Raw genomic sequence first — 18,235 nt, 5'->3', positions numbered from 1 at the left:
ACAATGCTGTTTTGTGTTGGTTTTTGTTTTTTGTTTTTTTTTCCTTTTCAATTAATGTGCTCTCATTTGTGTGATTGCTTTGATACCTTAACTTGACAAGTTTCTCAATAATCCTCAGAGTCTTCCAGGAAAAAAAAAAAAATACACCAAATCTAAAACTGTAAGCAGATTTATTTTTTTTATAAAAAAGATAAACTCGTTTTTACTTTGTAGTTTTACATTAAAGCTCTATGCTCTACTTATTAATAAAGCAATTCATTAAGTAAAGGTGATAGCTAAAAGTGGAAATGATTGCTTAATTAGCAACGTTGTGTGATCAAGGATGGTTTGTGTCAATTAAGGCAATTCTGCTGGTCTCTCAGTTACTAACAAGAATTTTGAAAAGAAAACTTACAAATTACAGATGGAAAGCTAACATGAAATCACAGTTTGTATTTGTAATGATTACCCATCACTTTTATGAATCTTAAAGTTTTTGTTCTGTGCCTATTTTTTTTCCCTTCAAGCAATACCTGAATAAGTACTATGGATGCCCAAAAGACAATTGCAATTTATTTGTACTGAAAGATACCTTGAAGAAAATGCAGAAATTTTTTGGGCTGCCTGAAACAGGAGACTTGGATCAAAATACAATTGAGACAATGAAGAAACCCCGCTGTGGTAACCCAGATGTGGCCAATTACAACTTCTTTCCAAGAAAGCCAAAATGGGAAAAGAACCACATAACATACAGGTACTGCCTGACGATGCAGGGTGTTACTCGTACATAACCAGAGCACTTTCAAGAAGTATTGCCTTTGAACAAGGCACTTTGAAGCGGGGGAGTTGTTTAGCAGCCTACAGAGGATTACTTGAATTATGATCTCCTTGTGTTTGGATAAGTCCTAGATGCTTGAGAAAACATTGAAATTGCTAATTGTAAAGGTTCAGGAATAATCATCTACAGCTCAGTTTTACGGTTCTGGTTGGGACTAAAGAGATTTTGTTTTTCTCTGCTCTGCTGCAAGCATCCTACGGGATCTAGAGCAGCAGTACCTTACCTGCCCATCTGCTCGGTGGGACTGCAGGACTTACAAACTGTAGAGGATGTGGAGGAGGACAAAGTCCTCCGCATTCAGCAGCCATAAAAATGGAGATCATCAAATAAACTTTAAAATAAAACATTGTTTATCAGCTTACAGTATTAAACAATCACAAACCCAATGAAATAAAATTCACCTTCAGTGACCAGCCAATGAGAAAAAAAAAGCAGCATGCAACAAAGGGAGCAAACATTGCTACCAAAATTTAAAATTAAGATCTTTCCCTATTAAACAGATGATCTAACAATATGAGGAACATGAAAACTTAGGCAATATAGTATTAAAATAGTATGCCCACTACATGTATTATTTCTAAGAGTTTAAAAATGCCCATTTATGAACACAGAAATTTCTAATTGCTAAGATGCAGTCAATTGCCACAGCCTGGCAAAGCACCACACTTAATTAATCCACTGTTTCCATACCCTGTACTATGGCAAATGCAGGGATATCAGCCCCAATGAAAGAAGGATGTGCCATCACACACTTGTTTGGGGATCTAAGCAGCCTCAAAATTGCCTCACAGACCAAGCACATAGATGTGAGCAGCAGTTAGAGGTCAGGTGCAATGATTTAAAGCAAACCTATTGCAATAGGTTCAGCATATTTTCATTTTTAACTCTTGCCCTAGAGGGTTATGGACCAATATAGCTCTTACTGAAGTCCATAATAAAAACATCCCATTGGCTCAAGCGGGCCAGGACAGAACCTTTGGCAGGAGAGAACAAACAGCAAATTTGTCTTAGGTGCATGACCTGGTGTGCTGCTGCCTCACGAGTTACGACTCAACACATCCTGCATTCTGGGACCATCTAATGAATGCTGAAAAAACCTGTGGCAGCTCTCACAGCTCCGTATGGCTGCCATGCCTCCTCTGATAATGTTATCCCTATGCGTGAAGTAGTTTCATCCCTTACACACAACAGCAGAAAAGGGTCAGAAACTTTTCTTTACACAGCTGTTAAGCTGGCTGTAATACAAGGCACTAATAAGTCCAATCAGCACATATATATTAAAATACATATATATATATATATATATGAGTTTTCCTTTTTTTTTAAGTCAGGTGTAGGGCTTTATCCCACATGCTTTAACCTTGTGCTTCCTCATATATCCTACCACCAGTGTAACCAACGCACTGGTGGAGACTTAATATTCACTTGGCATAAAACAATACATAGCTAGTTATGAAGGTGAGGGAGAAGGGCTGCTTTTTTCTTGTTATTAGAGAAAAAACAATCCAGCCTTGAGACTTTCAAAATTATATTGAGCTTTTTTTTCTGGCAGCTAAATCTTATGAATCAGGGATGTGCTGGTATGTTCAGGTCTAAAGTGAGAGCATGACCTGTGAGCTCATTATGTAGGTCCCAAAAATGTCAGTCTCACATCTAACCAAGTGAAAGAACATGAGGTGTTGTCTTGCCAGCACCGATGCAAATCCCTGAATATTTTGTGCACGGCCAATGCCACGCAACTTTCACAGCCTCTGTCTAAATAATTCATGGTGCTGTGTCGATTCCAAAGGAAAATAAATAGTAAGTGCCACATCTAAACACGCCTCTGAAGCAGCGTGAAGTCCAGACCTCACATGGAGCAGTGTTACCTCTTAACCCCTTTCTAAGTCTGTTCAGCATTAAAATCAGTAAGCAACAAATACTGGGAGGAGGCTTATGTGTTTCTTAACTCTTCCTTTTACCTCAAAGGATTATAGGCTATACCCCGGATTTGGATCCTGAGACAGTAGATGATGCCTTCGCCCGAGCCTTTCAAGTCTGGAGTGACGTCACACCACTGAGATTTAACCGAATACACGATGGAGAAGCAGACATTATGATTAATTTTGGCCGATGGGGTATATTTTTCTGTTTTTCCATATGTTTTTGGTTTTGTTCCTTTCATTAATCCTTAGTATTGGAATGACTTACCCTCAATAAGTAGTACCCGTGAGCCTTTCTGGCAAACCTTGTCCTAGTTTGCACTTGGCTTGCACAGGCTAGGATCTAATTTCACTTTTTTTCTTTTATATATGAGAGTCAGAGAAAAATATTTATACAATATCCTTATTCTATATTTATCTTTCCAAAAGAGAATTGCTAGGGGCAACATTTTATTTTTAAATTTACAAATCAGAAATAAAAACAGGAAATATTGGTGCAGACCTTCAGATGATGCGAGCTGGCATCCCGCCACAAAAAAGAATGAAAAGCCATCGTAGCCTTCATTTGTAGCTCCACGCTCAGTTTTCCAGTAGTAGCGGCAGAGGTCCTAACGTATGGGACCTTAAAAATGCATTTGAGCCTTTCAATTTCAACTCCATAGCTGGTCTCTGTTCTTTAGCATAGCAAACTGAAGACTTTCAATACATTCTTTGGTTTTGAAAAATTTCAAAACATGGATCTTAAGCTAAATTCTGGCTTTTGCTCAGCTGATGAGCAACTTGATTCATTTTAGTTGTACATGCCTTCTCAATTATTTTTGGTTTCCTCTGAAAGAGCATACATAACTGTTCAGTGTATACCTGAGGCATTTTAGCTTCTTTCAGGCAGTCATAGAATTTTTAATACTAATGAAGATACTTGTACAGCCAGTCACTTGGGAGGTAGACTTGGGAAGTGAAGTGAACAGTTCAAAGAATAAGAGAGCTCTTTGTAAAAGCCTCCATTTCAAGCTGGTTTTCTTTGCTTTAGCTACTGATGAGTTGACCTCAAAAGCTTCAGAGATTCTGTACAGAACCCAAAACTTCAGATCCTCATCCAGGCTGGCTTGGTTCACAAGAAAGAAGTCTTACAAAAGCAGAAGTGTTCCTGCTGATTTCAGTACTTGCTGATTATACTCAGCTCAGAAATAGTGGGGGAGTTTCTCCCACATTCATTCATCCTTATCACCTTACTGCCTACAGATTCACAGGAGTTGGGACATCCCCAATGCTGTTCATTTTTAAGCAAAGCATGGGAGCGAAGTATCTAAATTCATGTCAAAATCTCACTCCCTGAACAACTGACACAGTAGCCTACTGAAATGAATGAACTGAACTAGTATTAAGAGGCTGACAGCAGCACGAAATCAGTGTAACAGAATAGAGAATCAAGCCTGTGTATTGAAGGCTTCTGCTAAATGGCAAGCCATCAGACCAAAAGGCCTAAAATGATGCAACTGGAGATGCTGGCAGCCAGCTTTGAAGCACAGGTCACTGCGGTGGGGAAGCTATGAATACCAGGGTTATGCCCTTGCCAGCCTGCCTTACCCACATGCGGTGTACTTCCAAGAAAAGCCTACAGTGCAATTACAGGAGAGCTACTTAAAATGCTGTTGCCCTGTGAGCAGCCTGAGCCTTGGAGTGGTTGATGTGGAAGAGGGATAGGCTCATTCAGAGGACGCAGGGCGCTGAATAAGAGCTAGCTTTCCAGATGCTCACTGCTGAGAAACATGCAGATCATTTACTTTCCTGCTTAAATAGTCAGTAACCTGTGCAAAGAAAAGAGCACAGCAGTCTGAGGCACAAAAGCAGCCTGCAATAAGAAGTCTTCCTTTACCTTAAAGTCTGTGCTGGGGACCAAAACAAGTATTCCAAAAAATCTCTCTCATTCACAACATTTATTTTATAGCTCCTACCAGTCTCCACAGAGAAGTAACAGCGTGCATGCAGTCGTACATCCAATGTACTACATTTCACTGCTCTTCTCAGCCTTTGAGTCCCTTCCACAATACTTGTGATATATAAAACAACATGCCCTGACAACCACAGGACTGTCACTTAATGTTCTCTGTAAGAATTGGCTTCCTGACTTCCAGTTCAGTCTTGCCAGCCCAGCCCATACCACTCACTAGAATATTCTGCTGCTCCCTTGGATGGGAAAGTACATACGATAATCATTATTCATGTATACACTCTGACAGAGTTGAGGTCATTAGAAACTGCTTTATTTGTCTCCTTTCTCCTGCAGAACATGGCGATGGTTATCCGTTTGATGGCAAAGACGGTCTCCTGGCTCACGCCTTCGCGCCAGGGCCAGGAATTGGAGGAGACTCCCATTTTGATGATGATGAACTGTGGACTCTTGGAGAGGGGCAAGGTACCAAACTTAAATGCTTCAGAACATATGATCTGCTGACTGCTCTGCTTTAGCGCTGCTTCAGGCACTGCATTAAAATATTTTCATTGATGCATCAATAAATGTTAGGGGAAAATATTCCTACAGATGAATATTAATTCACACAATTTAAATTGTTCTCTACACAATGCTTATGTAATCCCTGACTGTTCCGTAGGATTTCCCTTTCTGTTCCTCTACCATTACCCCTTGAAAAAAATGAATTAATAACAGGCCTGATGCTGCACAAAGGGTGGGAAAAGTACAAAGCCAGGACTGTGATTTTGAATGCTTCAGTGCACAAGCGGCAATACCTTGTTCACTTTTAAGAGGCAGACTGTCCAGCACTTTCCTGCTGACCTCCCCTTAACAATGACTTAAACTGTGGCTCCAGTCTTTAAAAATGGAACCATCTGCCTGAATAAGAAATGTACATACTCATGGTGTTTGTCATAAACAAATGAAATATAAATCCCTCATGCCGAGTGGATTAAGAACAACTCCAAGTGTCCTTAGCAGGCAGTTGGCCACTGCCTTTTACAATGAAGCAACTGAAGTCCAGAGACCATCACCTGACCTAGACAAACAAGACCAAGCATTAGTAGTTTGGAACATTTTATTCTACCTAGACTTCACCGCAATCATATATTACTAATTATAATTCTCTTACTGTAAAATAAATTGGAAATCTTAGAATAAGAATGCAAATTCATGTTTACTTTTCATTTCAAAATCCAGTTTTCTCAGCAGTCCTCCCACTGAAAAAATAATTGAACTTCAATACCAAAATAGTCAAATTCCCTCTATTTGGCTTTCTTTTGGCTTTAGCAGAACCTCAACTGGTGTCTGTAGTAACTGGGCTGGATTCCTGCCTCAGAACAATAACGAACAGGAGGAAACTGTTTTCTGTATCACTGGACATACTGCTTAAGTAGTTCCTGCTACTAGAAGTGCTATAGATAAGCAAGTTATTTGTACAGTAACGTATGCTAGAGCACCAGTACTGCAGTCTTAAGAAAAAAATGTTTACGTGTGACAAATGGAAATAAAACCTGGGAGCTGGGTGTGCCTGCATTACCACCATATCCCCCAGTGCAGCAGATCTTGTTCAAGTCAAATTGCAAATACCGATGTGGTTTATGAGGCACAAGGCATAGTCAAGCTCATGCTCAACTGGAACCTTTCAAGCTATACTGAACACTTTAGACCACATTACCAAAGAGGCTAAATTACTAAATGTATTAATGGCATGTTTATAAGTTTGCATTGCCATAGTAACAACAACATATATATTTTTCTGGGCTGATTTTAAGGCCTGTTCATTCTAACACTTCACCATGAGTAATATCTATGTAATTCTCTCAAAATTACCAGTTATTATTTCAGCTCTGATCATCTTGCCAATAGAGAGACTAACAGCATACAGAATTTCAAAGTGGAAATCCACATTACATTTCTGTATCAGTATTCTCCAGAAAAAAAGAAAAAAAAATAGGAGAAAGAAAAACAGGTCCAGAGACTAATTTTGATATTGGTCGGTGACTAATTTCCCCATTGCATCTGTTCTCTTTGCAGTGGTTAGAGTGAAGTATGGAAACGCAGATGGAGAATACTGCAAGTTTCCCTTCTGGTTCAATGGTAAGGAATACAACAGCTGCACAGACGCAGGACGCAGCGACGGGTTCCTCTGGTGTTCCACAACAAAAGACTTTGATGCAGATGGCAAATATGGCTTCTGTCCCCATGAGTGTAAGTAGAAGTTTTTTTTCAAATGTTTTGCTCCCTGATAGGTTGGTCCTTACTTGCTTTGTTTATCCCTTCTCTCTGTACTTTTTCCAGTTCCTTTCTGGTAGACCTAGATTTACTGATCTTTAATATCTCCGTTTTAACACTCCCTAAAGAATCCCTCGGTGTAGAAGAATTTGTAACTGACAGTGACGCAAGGCCCAGTCCTCTCCTTAAAATCAAGGACACACTGAAGGCGTGCCTGAAGCACACAGGCCCCCTGTATACAACAGGGGTACAAAGGTTCCGTTTCACAACCTGGGAGCAACCAACCACATTTTAGAATAAGGATAGGGACAAACTTAGAGATAAAGCACACTAAAGGACCGAAATCTCTCCCCAGATCACCAGCCATTCCACTAACAATTGCAATGGCATCTCCTTCAAGAGCAGCAACTGAAAAAGCCTGACAGTTCAGGAGGAACCCCATTAAGCCAAGTCTCTGTAACCTCACTAACAAGTGACCAGTTTTAGCAACTGCTAGCCCAGGCCACCTGAGTCTGGGAGCCCTCTTTGGGCAACGTGACACCATTAGTGTCACAACAACCCTTTAAATGTCCTTTGACTGCTTTTCAAAATGAAAATGATTCAATTGCAAGTGGATGTCAATGCTGGTACAAAGTCATTAATAAATTGGCGCACTGCAAATTGCTAGCTAGGAGAGCACTCACGTTTTGTGTACAGGGTTTTGTTTCATCGCCTGCCTTAGGACTCTTACCCATGGAGCAGCTCCAGTCGCTCACTTTAGGTACAGGAACACTGTATTTCAGAAATCCTAACTCTGTGTCAGTATCTGTACAAAAGTGGGTCTAAGACAGCTAAAATCATACTGAATTTCCAGCTTTTTGAAATCTGAACAGAATCCTTGGCTTTACAAGCAATTTATTTTGTAATCGGACTTTTAGGAAACACTCATTTGTAGATTAGACAATGTCTGTAGTGCCGTTACACAGATGTAATTTTATATAAAATACACATAATATCATTATCTTTAACATGAAATTATATGATAATGTGTTTCCTGCTAAGCATCAGGAGTGTATTCATACACTTGAAAGTCTTTATGAACCCACTGGATACAAGATTTCAGCTAATTCATTACTGTGCAAGCATTAGTTTGATCTTCTGTATAGCACACAGCAGGAAAACTTTAGAGAAGCAATGAAGTATAACTAGCTGTAGCTGCAGTGCTGACTTACTAGAAGAGAGAAGAGCAGAGATGTGAAGGGGCTTTTAACCATTTGTGCCATCTCCTGATTGCCAGCTCCAGTGCTGGCACCTGCATTGCCATACACTCCCCATACTGCAGTTTCCCACATCCATTTTTGCCCTTTGTACGCAACCAGGTGCTACCAGCTTTTGGCAGCAGGCAGTGTTTCCTCACTCCTGTTACCTGACGTTCTTAGCAATGGCCCCACAGCATCACTAGAACTCCTGCCTGCTACTGCTAGCGCATAGCAAGTAATAGCAGGGCTATGAAAGAGATCAAAACAGAACAGTGGAACTTCCGTTAGACTTGTGCTAATCCTGGTTGGAATAACAGCGCTAAACTTATTTATAATGTTATGGCTACATGAAGTAGGAGGAAAGAGAATGCAGATTTCTTAAAGAAAGATAGTGATGCTTAAAATGCCAAGATAACAAAATGAGACATGGTCAGGGTTTTGCCAGGACAAGAATGCACAAGCACAGCCTGACACGTCCCAGGAAGCCTCAGCAAATACTGTAGAAACACATGTGTGTGTTACTCTGCATGTGTCAGTTAAGTACACTTTTTTTTTTTTTTTTTTTAACAGATCACAAATATGCATGTGTAGAAAAAGTTTGCATACCCTGTTTTCAAAAGTTCTTTGCTATCTCTGGTTTAGTGTTGTAGCCAAACACTAAACAGATGGGGAATTTCTCAAGTTCAGTTTCAGGATTGTACACTTTCCAGTATAAGTTTTTCTGTATTATCATGGCAGCAGTTGGCAAAGAAAATCTCTTGTGGAATATAATCAGTCTTCTAGCCCTACTGTGATTTAAAAAAAAAGTTTTGTTTTGTTTTTTATTTCCAAAAACCTAATTGCTCATTATGTGTCACACCGTGGTAGATCCCAGCTCTCGATAACAGCTATTTAGGACTATAGCAGGTAAACAAGCAGGGGTATGAACTTTTAACAGATTTCAGTTAATCAAAATATATATATATAATTAGCTACATCCCTTTCAGAACTAGCCTCTTTAGCCTAACATTTACTTGAGTAAATTGCATGCACGCACACGACCACAGAATCATTCTTTCCTCAAACTTTGTCATCTCCTTCGTTCCCCATATTTCCTCAACTCTTCCCTCTCAAAGGTTAATCCTTCCAGCTGGAAAAGTGCAGAAGTGGGTTTATTCTTTTAAAACACATGAAATTGTATCTTCATTCCTCAGATACTGTAAGGAATGAAGCCCACATTATAGGTAGCTGGACAAACAGAAATTCACATACCATGACTGGTACCTTTGTAAAATCCTAGAATCAGATGAGACAGAAAATGTGAGCAGTGAAGCACTCTCAGTAAGTTGTTCAAGAGTTGGTTCAAAAAATTGGTGTTCCTGGAAATGCTTGTGTCAAGGTTTCTGAAACGGAACAGAAGGGTTTCAGCCTTTTGTTTCTGATGTAATTGTTTTGCAAGATCCTTGAGCAGTTATGCACAGATGTTTCTTATTAAATTCAGAGCAGTATTGTTCACTCATTATTCCAAGACTCCATTTGCTAACCCCTACTAATAAATTCAGATAGGGAAGGATTTACATCATATAGCCTGTGTTGGGGGCAACATTCCTAGTTGTCAGTGTTTGTTCCTCCGCCTTTTAAGTCACCAAAGTTAGTTTCAGTTCTTCCCAATATGCCACGCTGCACATTTGGAAACATTTTCCTTAGGGCTGTGGTACTGCACCAGGCCTTTCTAAACTTAATCTCAGGTCTGCATCCTAATTTTGTAGCCTGATTCAACTATCTGTTTCCAAAGCAGAATAAGGGAAAGCAGAAAGTTACCCACCTACTACATGAGTCTTACGTAGATGTGTGGAACCTCTCCTTTGCCGTACAGGATCAAAGGGCACTGAATCACTCTACCAAACTCCACTAACACTACAGGGAGTTTGGGCTCCTAACTTTTGTCCTCCAACACCTACCATTGCTGCTAACTGCCTAACTCCACAACCTCCCCTATGAAGGAAAGATGCCCACCCTAACCCTAACCAGCTGGTCACACATCGCCGAGAGGTGGCTGGGGTTTAACCCAGCTTGGTTTTCCCTGTTATGCCATCTTTCACACCAAGATCTTCATTCAAGGCAGAAGGCTGGCTCAGACCAGCTCAGAACCCCAGGCAGTGTCCTGAATAGGAGCAACAGAAAAAGGTGATTCCTCTGCAAGCCCAGCAGCCCAAATACCTCCCCTTGCACTGGAAACCAATCTCACAGCCTGGCACTGCTGCTTGCCTGCTCTCCTAGGCAGAGCCCTCACCTCACACAGCTGCAGCTACCTCCAACTTGGGTCTGTGCCACTGGGTTTTGAGCAGCCTTCCAGCCCAAGGTTTCCTTGCATCACAGGAGGCTGATTTTTCTGGGAAGAACCACCAGTGCAGCTCACGGATTAGCAGTGTCCAGTCTGAATCTGCTGTCACGGCTGTAGAACTTTACTAATTCTTAAATTGTTGAACTTGGCATGATGCAGAGCAAGAGTCAGGCCCTTTTAAGATCTTACACGTCACTAAACCTTTTGTAATGTTTTGGGGAAAACTGATCTCGTCTCCTTAATTTTTGTTTATGTTAAAGCAAAGCCTCTTCCAGTTAATCAGGGAGCAGGGGGGCATCTTTGCAATCTTAAACCACGGAGGTTACCATCACATGATGTTACCTCAAGCAAAATTAAAAGTCGTCTTCTGACTGTGACTCAGAAGGACTCCTTGCAAAGCAGTACAAGACCAACTTTCTATATGGTCTCTGCAACTGAGCCATGTTTAAACCAATCCTAAAAAAATAAGCCATTAAAATACAGAGCGTGCCAGGTCTCGAGCTGGAAGCAGCTCATGTGGTAAATGAGTCATCTAAACAACTCAGCTTAATTTTGCTTTCCAAATCTATCATTTAAAAAAAAAAAAATGCATTTTTCCAATCAGTATAAACAAATTCTAGTTAGTATGTTCCCTAACTTGTTTGTATTTTTCTTTTATTCTGTTACATTTGCAGCTTGTTCTTTGGGGAAAGCACAGTGTGTGTTGCAGTTACATTGATAGATAGCACCTTTTGCCTAGAGACAGGACCTCTGAGGCTGCTTCCACACGAAGGATGCTGGACACAGAGCTTGGCAGGATCAGAATTGCAAACTCACCCATGTGAGCCAGGCCTGCAGGGTCCAAGTCCTCTCCGTACTGGGACTGGAACTTATTTCAGTAGCCTGCTGGTTCATGCCCCTGATGCAGTGGCCAATTACTGATTTAAGTGGAAAAGGCAAAGTGAATCAATCACTCGTGTCACAACATCCCATCATCAGAACCATTCTCAGTTGCCCTTCGGCCTGGAAAGGTCTTGACTTTTTATTTATCCCTACTCTAAAAAGTGAAGCCTGTTCATAAACAATGTCTCTTCCCAGCAGTGCATCAGACTAAGCAAAGACAAAAGCCATCAAAACCTACACAAAGACACTGGGGCTACAAGAGCTTTTTGGTCATCAGAAATGATAACAGCAAAGTTATAAACAAATTAGCAAGCCTTCCTGCATATGTGTTTGGGTTTTAGCTTTGGATTTAAACGGGGAGTGAGAGAGAGGTGACCCCCTGGGCACCTTAAAAAGGCCACATTAGGTGTTCTTTATACTGGGAATTCTCAGAGTTATTTCTTTTCAGGGTGCTGTTCTTAAATCTCAAGGAGAATTAGCATATGGCTGTACAGAGGATTTGTTTTGGTCTCAGTTCAGTGCAGGGCCTGACCCATTTTGTTGCCCTGAGGGCTTCCTCCCACCAGCATGTGGCACTCACAGACACTGAGGATTCCTGAAGGAGTGGCCAGGAGAAGAGACAGGCAGATTCAAGAGACATCAGATGCTCTGAGGCATCTGCATTTTCACAGAATTCCATTTGGACTTTTTTTTTTAAACCAGTACAATATTACATGTATATCTGTCTTCCACTGGATATTCCAGAGAATTTACTAAAATCCCCAAACAGGTCCCAGAACTCCTGGCTCAGGCTAACCTATCCTTCTTCACCCACGTGAGAGAATTGTGATTCTCAATGGCGAGCCCTGGGGAGCTGTCTGTGTATGTGCACAAACAACAAACACCCCGTAGAAGACCTATGGCTGCTTCAGCTACACTGGGGACCCTGACAAAGCAGGAGGCAGGAGGAGCCCCCAGTGTTCAGCTGGGTTGCAGGACTCCTCTTCTTCCTGTCTTGCTTATCTAGGGAGCGCCTGAGCCCAGCTGCAAGGACTCTGGAAGTGAGAAGCAAAGCCTAGGGGAAATGCCTCCAGGATATATCATCTGGCTAACTCTGCCATAAGCCAGCATCTTAAAGAAGCAGAAAACTTAAGCATAAGACAATTAGGAAAATCTATCTAGCCTGTCCATGGTTTTGTACGATGTCTACCATCCTAGCTAACATTCCAACAGCTTAGATTTTCTTCATTCCAAGTTCACTTATAGCAAGGTCTTCCTTTGTGCTCTTCATTCCCCTACTTGATAGACTGTAACAGCCCCTGTCTTCTTCTCAAAGCATTTCCTTTTTGGTGTAAAATAGAGGTTTTAAGTGAACAGCACTGCACACAACGCATAACTAATCACTGTCAAGACCTTCACACGTCACCACTGGCACATTATGATTCCTTGTGGATATTGAGCATTGGGTACTGACATCTCCACCTTTTGGTTTCCCAACAGCACTTTTTACGATGGGTGGCAACGGCGATGGGCAGCCGTGCAAATTTCCCTTTAAATTTCAAGGCCAGTCCTATGACCAGTGTACAACAGAAGGCAGGACAGATGGATACCGATGGTGTGGAACCACTGAAGACTACGACAGAGATAAGAAATATGGATTCTGTCCAGAGACTGGTAAGGGGAACGTTGTTTGTGGAACAGTCTCATTTATCATTGGTTTAAGTAATGAAAATTGAAGGTTTTTGTTGTTGTTTTGTTTTACACATACACCAGAGCATGTAAAGGTCAATGAGTAAAGCAGTTTCCCCATTGGTGGCCAAGGAAGCAACTAAGACAAGCAATCTATTTAAAGGATACTGCATGTAGCATACAGCACTACACCAGACTTACAAGGGACACACGGAAGTCCTGGAACCATAGGAATGTTCATTGAGTAGACTACAATTTGTTAATGGCCCTGGAAGAGAAGTCTCATGTGACAGAATAAACCATGGCTGATATTTTAGCTTATACCTGTCAATAAGTAACACTTAACATTTACATTGGAAAAAAAGGTAATCCTGTTTAGTATGGTAAGCTCCAGCTAATAGATCTTCTGAGCAGCTCGGGAGAACTAAGGGAAATGGTTTACCCAGGAAAATAAACATCAGCTTTCTTCACAGTTTTTGATATTTTGAAACTTGAATTTTACTACGTGGAAAAACAAAAATAATTTATAGCTTGGCAGGTGTTCAGTTTAGGATATAGGCTATAGCCATAGCTATTTAGCTGCTGCAGTTCTAAAATCTCAGCCTTTTACCAGAGGCAAGGTGCAGCTACGATCATACATGACAGACCATAAACTTCAGCCCACCGCTGGCACAAAGGCCAGCTGAGAGCACACAGATGCACCCTGTACTTCAAGTCCTTTGAAAACAGCCTAGCAATTTCAACTGTGGATTTGTATCAGTGTTTGGTTTCTTATTAGTTCTGACATCCAGGTTTAACCCTTTAATTTTACCTTACAGATGATTAAAAAAAATAGAAATATAAAGGATCAAACTCAATATAACTTGCTACATAGTTAGGAAGGTAGAAATCTAAAGCATGGTCCAACAAGCAGAAGAACCAATGTATCTGGAATCAATGCATCAAAACTCCTAGATAATAGAGTCTCTGTTACTGGAACAACAAAATGGTTTAAGTTGTTCCCCCCTCCTTCCCCCCCCCCCGGTATAAACTGTTATTGGCAGCTGTGCTCATTATTTCCTGGCTTATTAATTAATAATGATCAATAAATAATAATAATCAGGGAGACAACCAGCTTTACCTTTGTGCTGCTCTTCTGTACCTTCTAAGAAGACAGACTATAATTTGAAAGGAATTGTAATTCCGAACAAAGTCCTTCCTAGATAGTATTCCTATTTAATTAACTCAATTAAATGAATTTCATATTTCTGACATATTTTTTGTGATACCTACTTGAACATGTAATTTTTTATTTAGTTTCATGCTCTTCCCTCTAGAAAATATTTGTATGTGCACATAGGCAAGTGCTTTTTCCTATATATTACTGCTATATACTGTACAGCTGAGAAAGCAGTTGCGGGAAAGTTTTGCAAGTTTTTGCATTAGTATTGTCAAAAGAAAAAAAAGCCACCCTATTTTATAACTATTCTGTGAGAGAATGTTTGAATGTTGTCTCACTATTCTGTGAGAGAATGTCATCAATTATCAGGAATTGATGACATTTTGACTACTCTTCAGGACACTTTTTTCCTTGAAAGCTTGTACTTCAGTGGGACAACTACCAACCAGTTCATACTCAGTAGTCCTTTAACATTCCTAACACTAAACCTAGCTGAGACACTTTAAAGCATTGTGAGGAAAGGCATTATCAAAGTGACCCCACAGAAGTACTCACTGTGCAATCCCCTTCCACAGAACACCTAACTAACTGCTTGTGGATATTAACCACTAACTGCTTCTTTCTCTAAGTTGTGCACCTGCATCCAGGGCTTGTTCTCTTTGCCACCAAAACTAAAGGCAAGTTCATTGCAGTGGCCTCTTTCCTGTGTCAGAGGATTTTGTTCTTCACTATTAGTTTTAATCATACTCTTTAGTTAAGAGGATTGCAGATTTTCTCTCTCTTTTTCACGTGTAGCTTAGGAGAAGATGCATCAGCTTAATCCTACAAAAGGGATTCCCTTCTCAATGTGTTTTCCGATCATTTTCCACAGCCATGTCAACAGTCGGTGGAAATTCAGAGGGAGCCCCTTGCGTGTTCCCCTTCATCTTCCTTGGGAACAAGTACGACTCCTGTACCAGCGCAGGTCGCAATGACGGCAAGCTGTGGTGTGCTTCCACCAGCAGCTATGACGACGACCGCAAGTGGGGCTTCTGTCCGGACCAAGGTAACTCCGCTTCTCAGAGTCATGCAATGGGAACAGCACAAGGAGCACAAGGACGGCACCACGCTCATTACAATTTCATTCTCACATCTATCACTCCTTTCTGTTTATGGCACTTCTCCCCCACCCAGTATCTGAGCAAAACCCCTACATTCAAATGGGAGAAAAACCTTAATAAGTCATTCCAGGGCTCATCTGCCTGAAACATTAAGTTTCTCTAAAACTGCAATGGAAGTGTATTTTCAAAATATAAAAACCATTCCCCCCTCCCCCCCCCTTTTTTTTTTTAATTTGAAAAAGTGTTTCTTTCATGACCAATTTTTCCCTCCAAATCCAAACTCCCAAGGACTACAGTACTTCCCTAGTTATGCAAGAACGGACAAACTAGGAACGAATGCTAAATGTAAACAATGAACACTTGTGACAGATATTGCTAAAGATGAAGAACAATGTTTAAAAAAGAGAAAAAAAGGAGGGAGCTTTATGTTATGTCTGTATGGTGAATATCAGTATTTAAAGTTATTTTCATTAATATTAGCCTTTATTTGTAACATGGATAAAATTAAATAAAGCAAAAGGCATTTTACACATCTACAAACAAGTGCTAGGTTCAGGCTTCTGAATATTTTCCCTTTCTCTTTTAGGAAGAAAATAAATGCCATATTTCAGAGACTGTTTGGACATAACTGATTAAAAGCCATCCTATGATAAAAGATTTTTTTTTTAACTTAGTATTTGGTACAACAGCACTGATTCAGGCTTTGTTCAGAGACAGAGGTACACAGACCTGTTAAACATTTCAGTACCATTTCAGGACAGAAAAAGATTTGAGATCTAGATTGCAAGTTTAATTCTTCTGTGCTTAAAGAAAAATCTATGATTTGATACACTTCCTTTTTTCACAAAAGTACTAAGACAAAGTCATAAGTGAGGCTGTAGCAAACATCAGCTACAGCAGAGGTTGTAGACTCTCTCCACTGGAATATTTCTGGGTGTATCTATGACATACATAATTAGAGACTGTAATTACTAATTACCGTGTTTATGATTAGGAGATTTTCCTGGATAGCAAGGAAAATAAGACCATGACTAACCTGTGCGGTACATTTTTGACACAAAGCAGCTGATACTAACTCTGTGTTACTCAGGATACAGCCTCTTCTTGGTCGCTGCACACGAATTTGGCCATGCTATGGGACTGGAGCACTCCGAGGACCCGGGAGCTCTCATGGCCCCCATCTACACCTACACCAAGAACTTCCGACTGTCTCAGGACGACATTAAGGGGATCCAGGAGCTATACGGTAAGGCCTTCCTCAGCAGCAGATTCAGCAGAAGAGCACACAGCACAGGCTGAATTTGGGACTCAGAACTTGCAGGGGATTTCATACTGCCCAGTATCATGAACGCCACAGACATCCTTTGTTTCACGCTATTAGCAGGGCTCCTACTCCAAGCAAGTATCACAGTTTAAGGATAATGAGTCACCAAATTTAGTGAACTATCCCCAGAGCTCCCCTGATAAATTCCTAACTTGTAGATTCCAGTTCCTCTTGCCTCTACTAGCACAACGAAATGTTATGGTTTTCTCTAGCCTGAAATACCCAATGGGGTGTTTTTGTCTACATCACCCTGAGCTTCCCAGACTGCAACTGTCTGTAAGAGGGGAAGAGGTTTGCTTCCTCTCCCAGCTGGAAAAGAGATCCCATTGACTTCCCACATTCAGGTTGTACAGGCACGATAACATTTGCAGATAATGTGTGGAAGGTGATAGCTGTATGTAAACATATTTGGCAAGCTCCTGGAGAAGAAAGTGTTTTTATGCTGGTACATCTTTAAAATTCATTACTTTCTCCACAGACACACTTATATAAATGGAAGGGACTTTAATCATAATAATTCCTTTGCATTTTACTATCTTCCACATTCTGAAGGCAAAAATATACTACAGTCAATTAAGCAGCCTAGGAAAATCCATACCATTTCTCTTTCTGTACTTTTCCCTTTTCTACTGAGATATCTTCCTAATTGTGACTACATCCTACAGTATTTAAGACTTTAAAAATGATAAGAATACACCAAAATGATTACCGCAAGAGACCTTTTTATCAAAAATCTGATATAAATCTTTTTTTTTTTTCCTCTTGTTCTTGGGTGCTTTAATTAAGAGTGGGAATTGAGACATGGGCAGGGTTAAGTGAATTTCCTAAGCTTGCACAGCATATCACTGAGAGAGTTCAGAATTTAACCCAATTTTCTCAAGTCACACCTCAAAAACCAAGACAAAACCGTCTTTCATGCTTCTTTGTACCTGAAATAACCCTTACACAAATGGCTTTCTATATAATACAACTTTTTGGGGAAAAAAACTTGGCTTTTTTCCATTCCTATCACCTTAAACCCACTACATGCACATTGTGTTTAGTGAAGTAAAGTAGCCTGATGTCTAAGAAACAGCCAAAAAGTAGAACAAAATAAAATAAACCTGATGGCAAAGAGCATGTTCTAAAGAACACATTTTGATTAGTGATAAAGACACAGAGGCCACGTACAAATTGTTCCAAATTCATCTTCATAACTTGCAACCACCCTTCTTTATTAGAATTTTTAATACTGAAGTTGTTTCCCCCTTTGAGCACCACCTCAGAATCATTCCCCTTCTATAAATTTTGTGAGTTCACGTGTTACCCACCCGGTGCTGCCTTTCAGTGTAGCAGGCTCTCTCTGTTCACCATTACAGAAGTATCCACCGATGTCGAACCAGGGCCAGGCCCAGGCCCAGGCCCAGGCCCACGTCCTACCCTTGGACCTGTCACACCAGAGCTGTGCAAGCACGACATCGTGTTTGATGGAGTCGCACAAATTAGAGGAGAAACATTTTTCTTCAAAGACAGGTAAGTGAGATATGTTGTTTACTGATGGGCCTCAAGCAGAGGAATCTGTCAAACCTATTTGGTCAAATCTAGGAAGTTATCAT

The 18,235-nt window shown here is 40.6% G+C and overlaps 2 protein-coding genes across 12 annotated transcripts in view; one reads left to right on the top strand and one right to left on the bottom strand.

Moving 5' to 3' along the window:
* Nucleotides 1-18,235, bottom strand: part of LOC101791976 (uncharacterized) — a 716,414-nt gene that overhangs the window by 495,411 nt on the left and 202,768 nt on the right. The window lies entirely within an intron of this gene.
* Nucleotides 1-18,235, top strand: part of MMP2 (matrix metallopeptidase 2) — a 35,332-nt gene that overhangs the window by 4,402 nt on the left and 12,695 nt on the right. The window contains exons 2-9 of the mRNA XM_027467059.3: nt 507-733; nt 2,786-2,934; nt 5,027-5,155; nt 6,749-6,922; nt 12,869-13,042; nt 15,088-15,261; nt 16,407-16,562; nt 17,999-18,152. Of these exons, the coding sequence (XP_027322860.1) occupies nt 507-733; nt 2,786-2,934; nt 5,027-5,155; nt 6,749-6,922; nt 12,869-13,042; nt 15,088-15,261; nt 16,407-16,562; nt 17,999-18,152 (1,337 nt within the window). The remainder of the gene's footprint in view (nt 1-506; nt 734-2,785; nt 2,935-5,026; nt 5,156-6,748; nt 6,923-12,868; nt 13,043-15,087; nt 15,262-16,406; nt 16,563-17,998; nt 18,153-18,235) is intronic.

This window comes from Anas platyrhynchos, chromosome 12 (assembly GCF_047663525.1).
Source record: "Anas platyrhynchos isolate ZD024472 breed Pekin duck chromosome 12, IASCAAS_PekinDuck_T2T, whole genome shotgun sequence".
Lineage (NCBI taxonomy): Eukaryota > Metazoa > Chordata > Aves > Anseriformes > Anatidae > Anas > Anas platyrhynchos.
The sequence above is the reverse complement of the archived record's forward strand: the minus strand, read 5'-3'. Positions and strand labels throughout refer to the sequence as shown.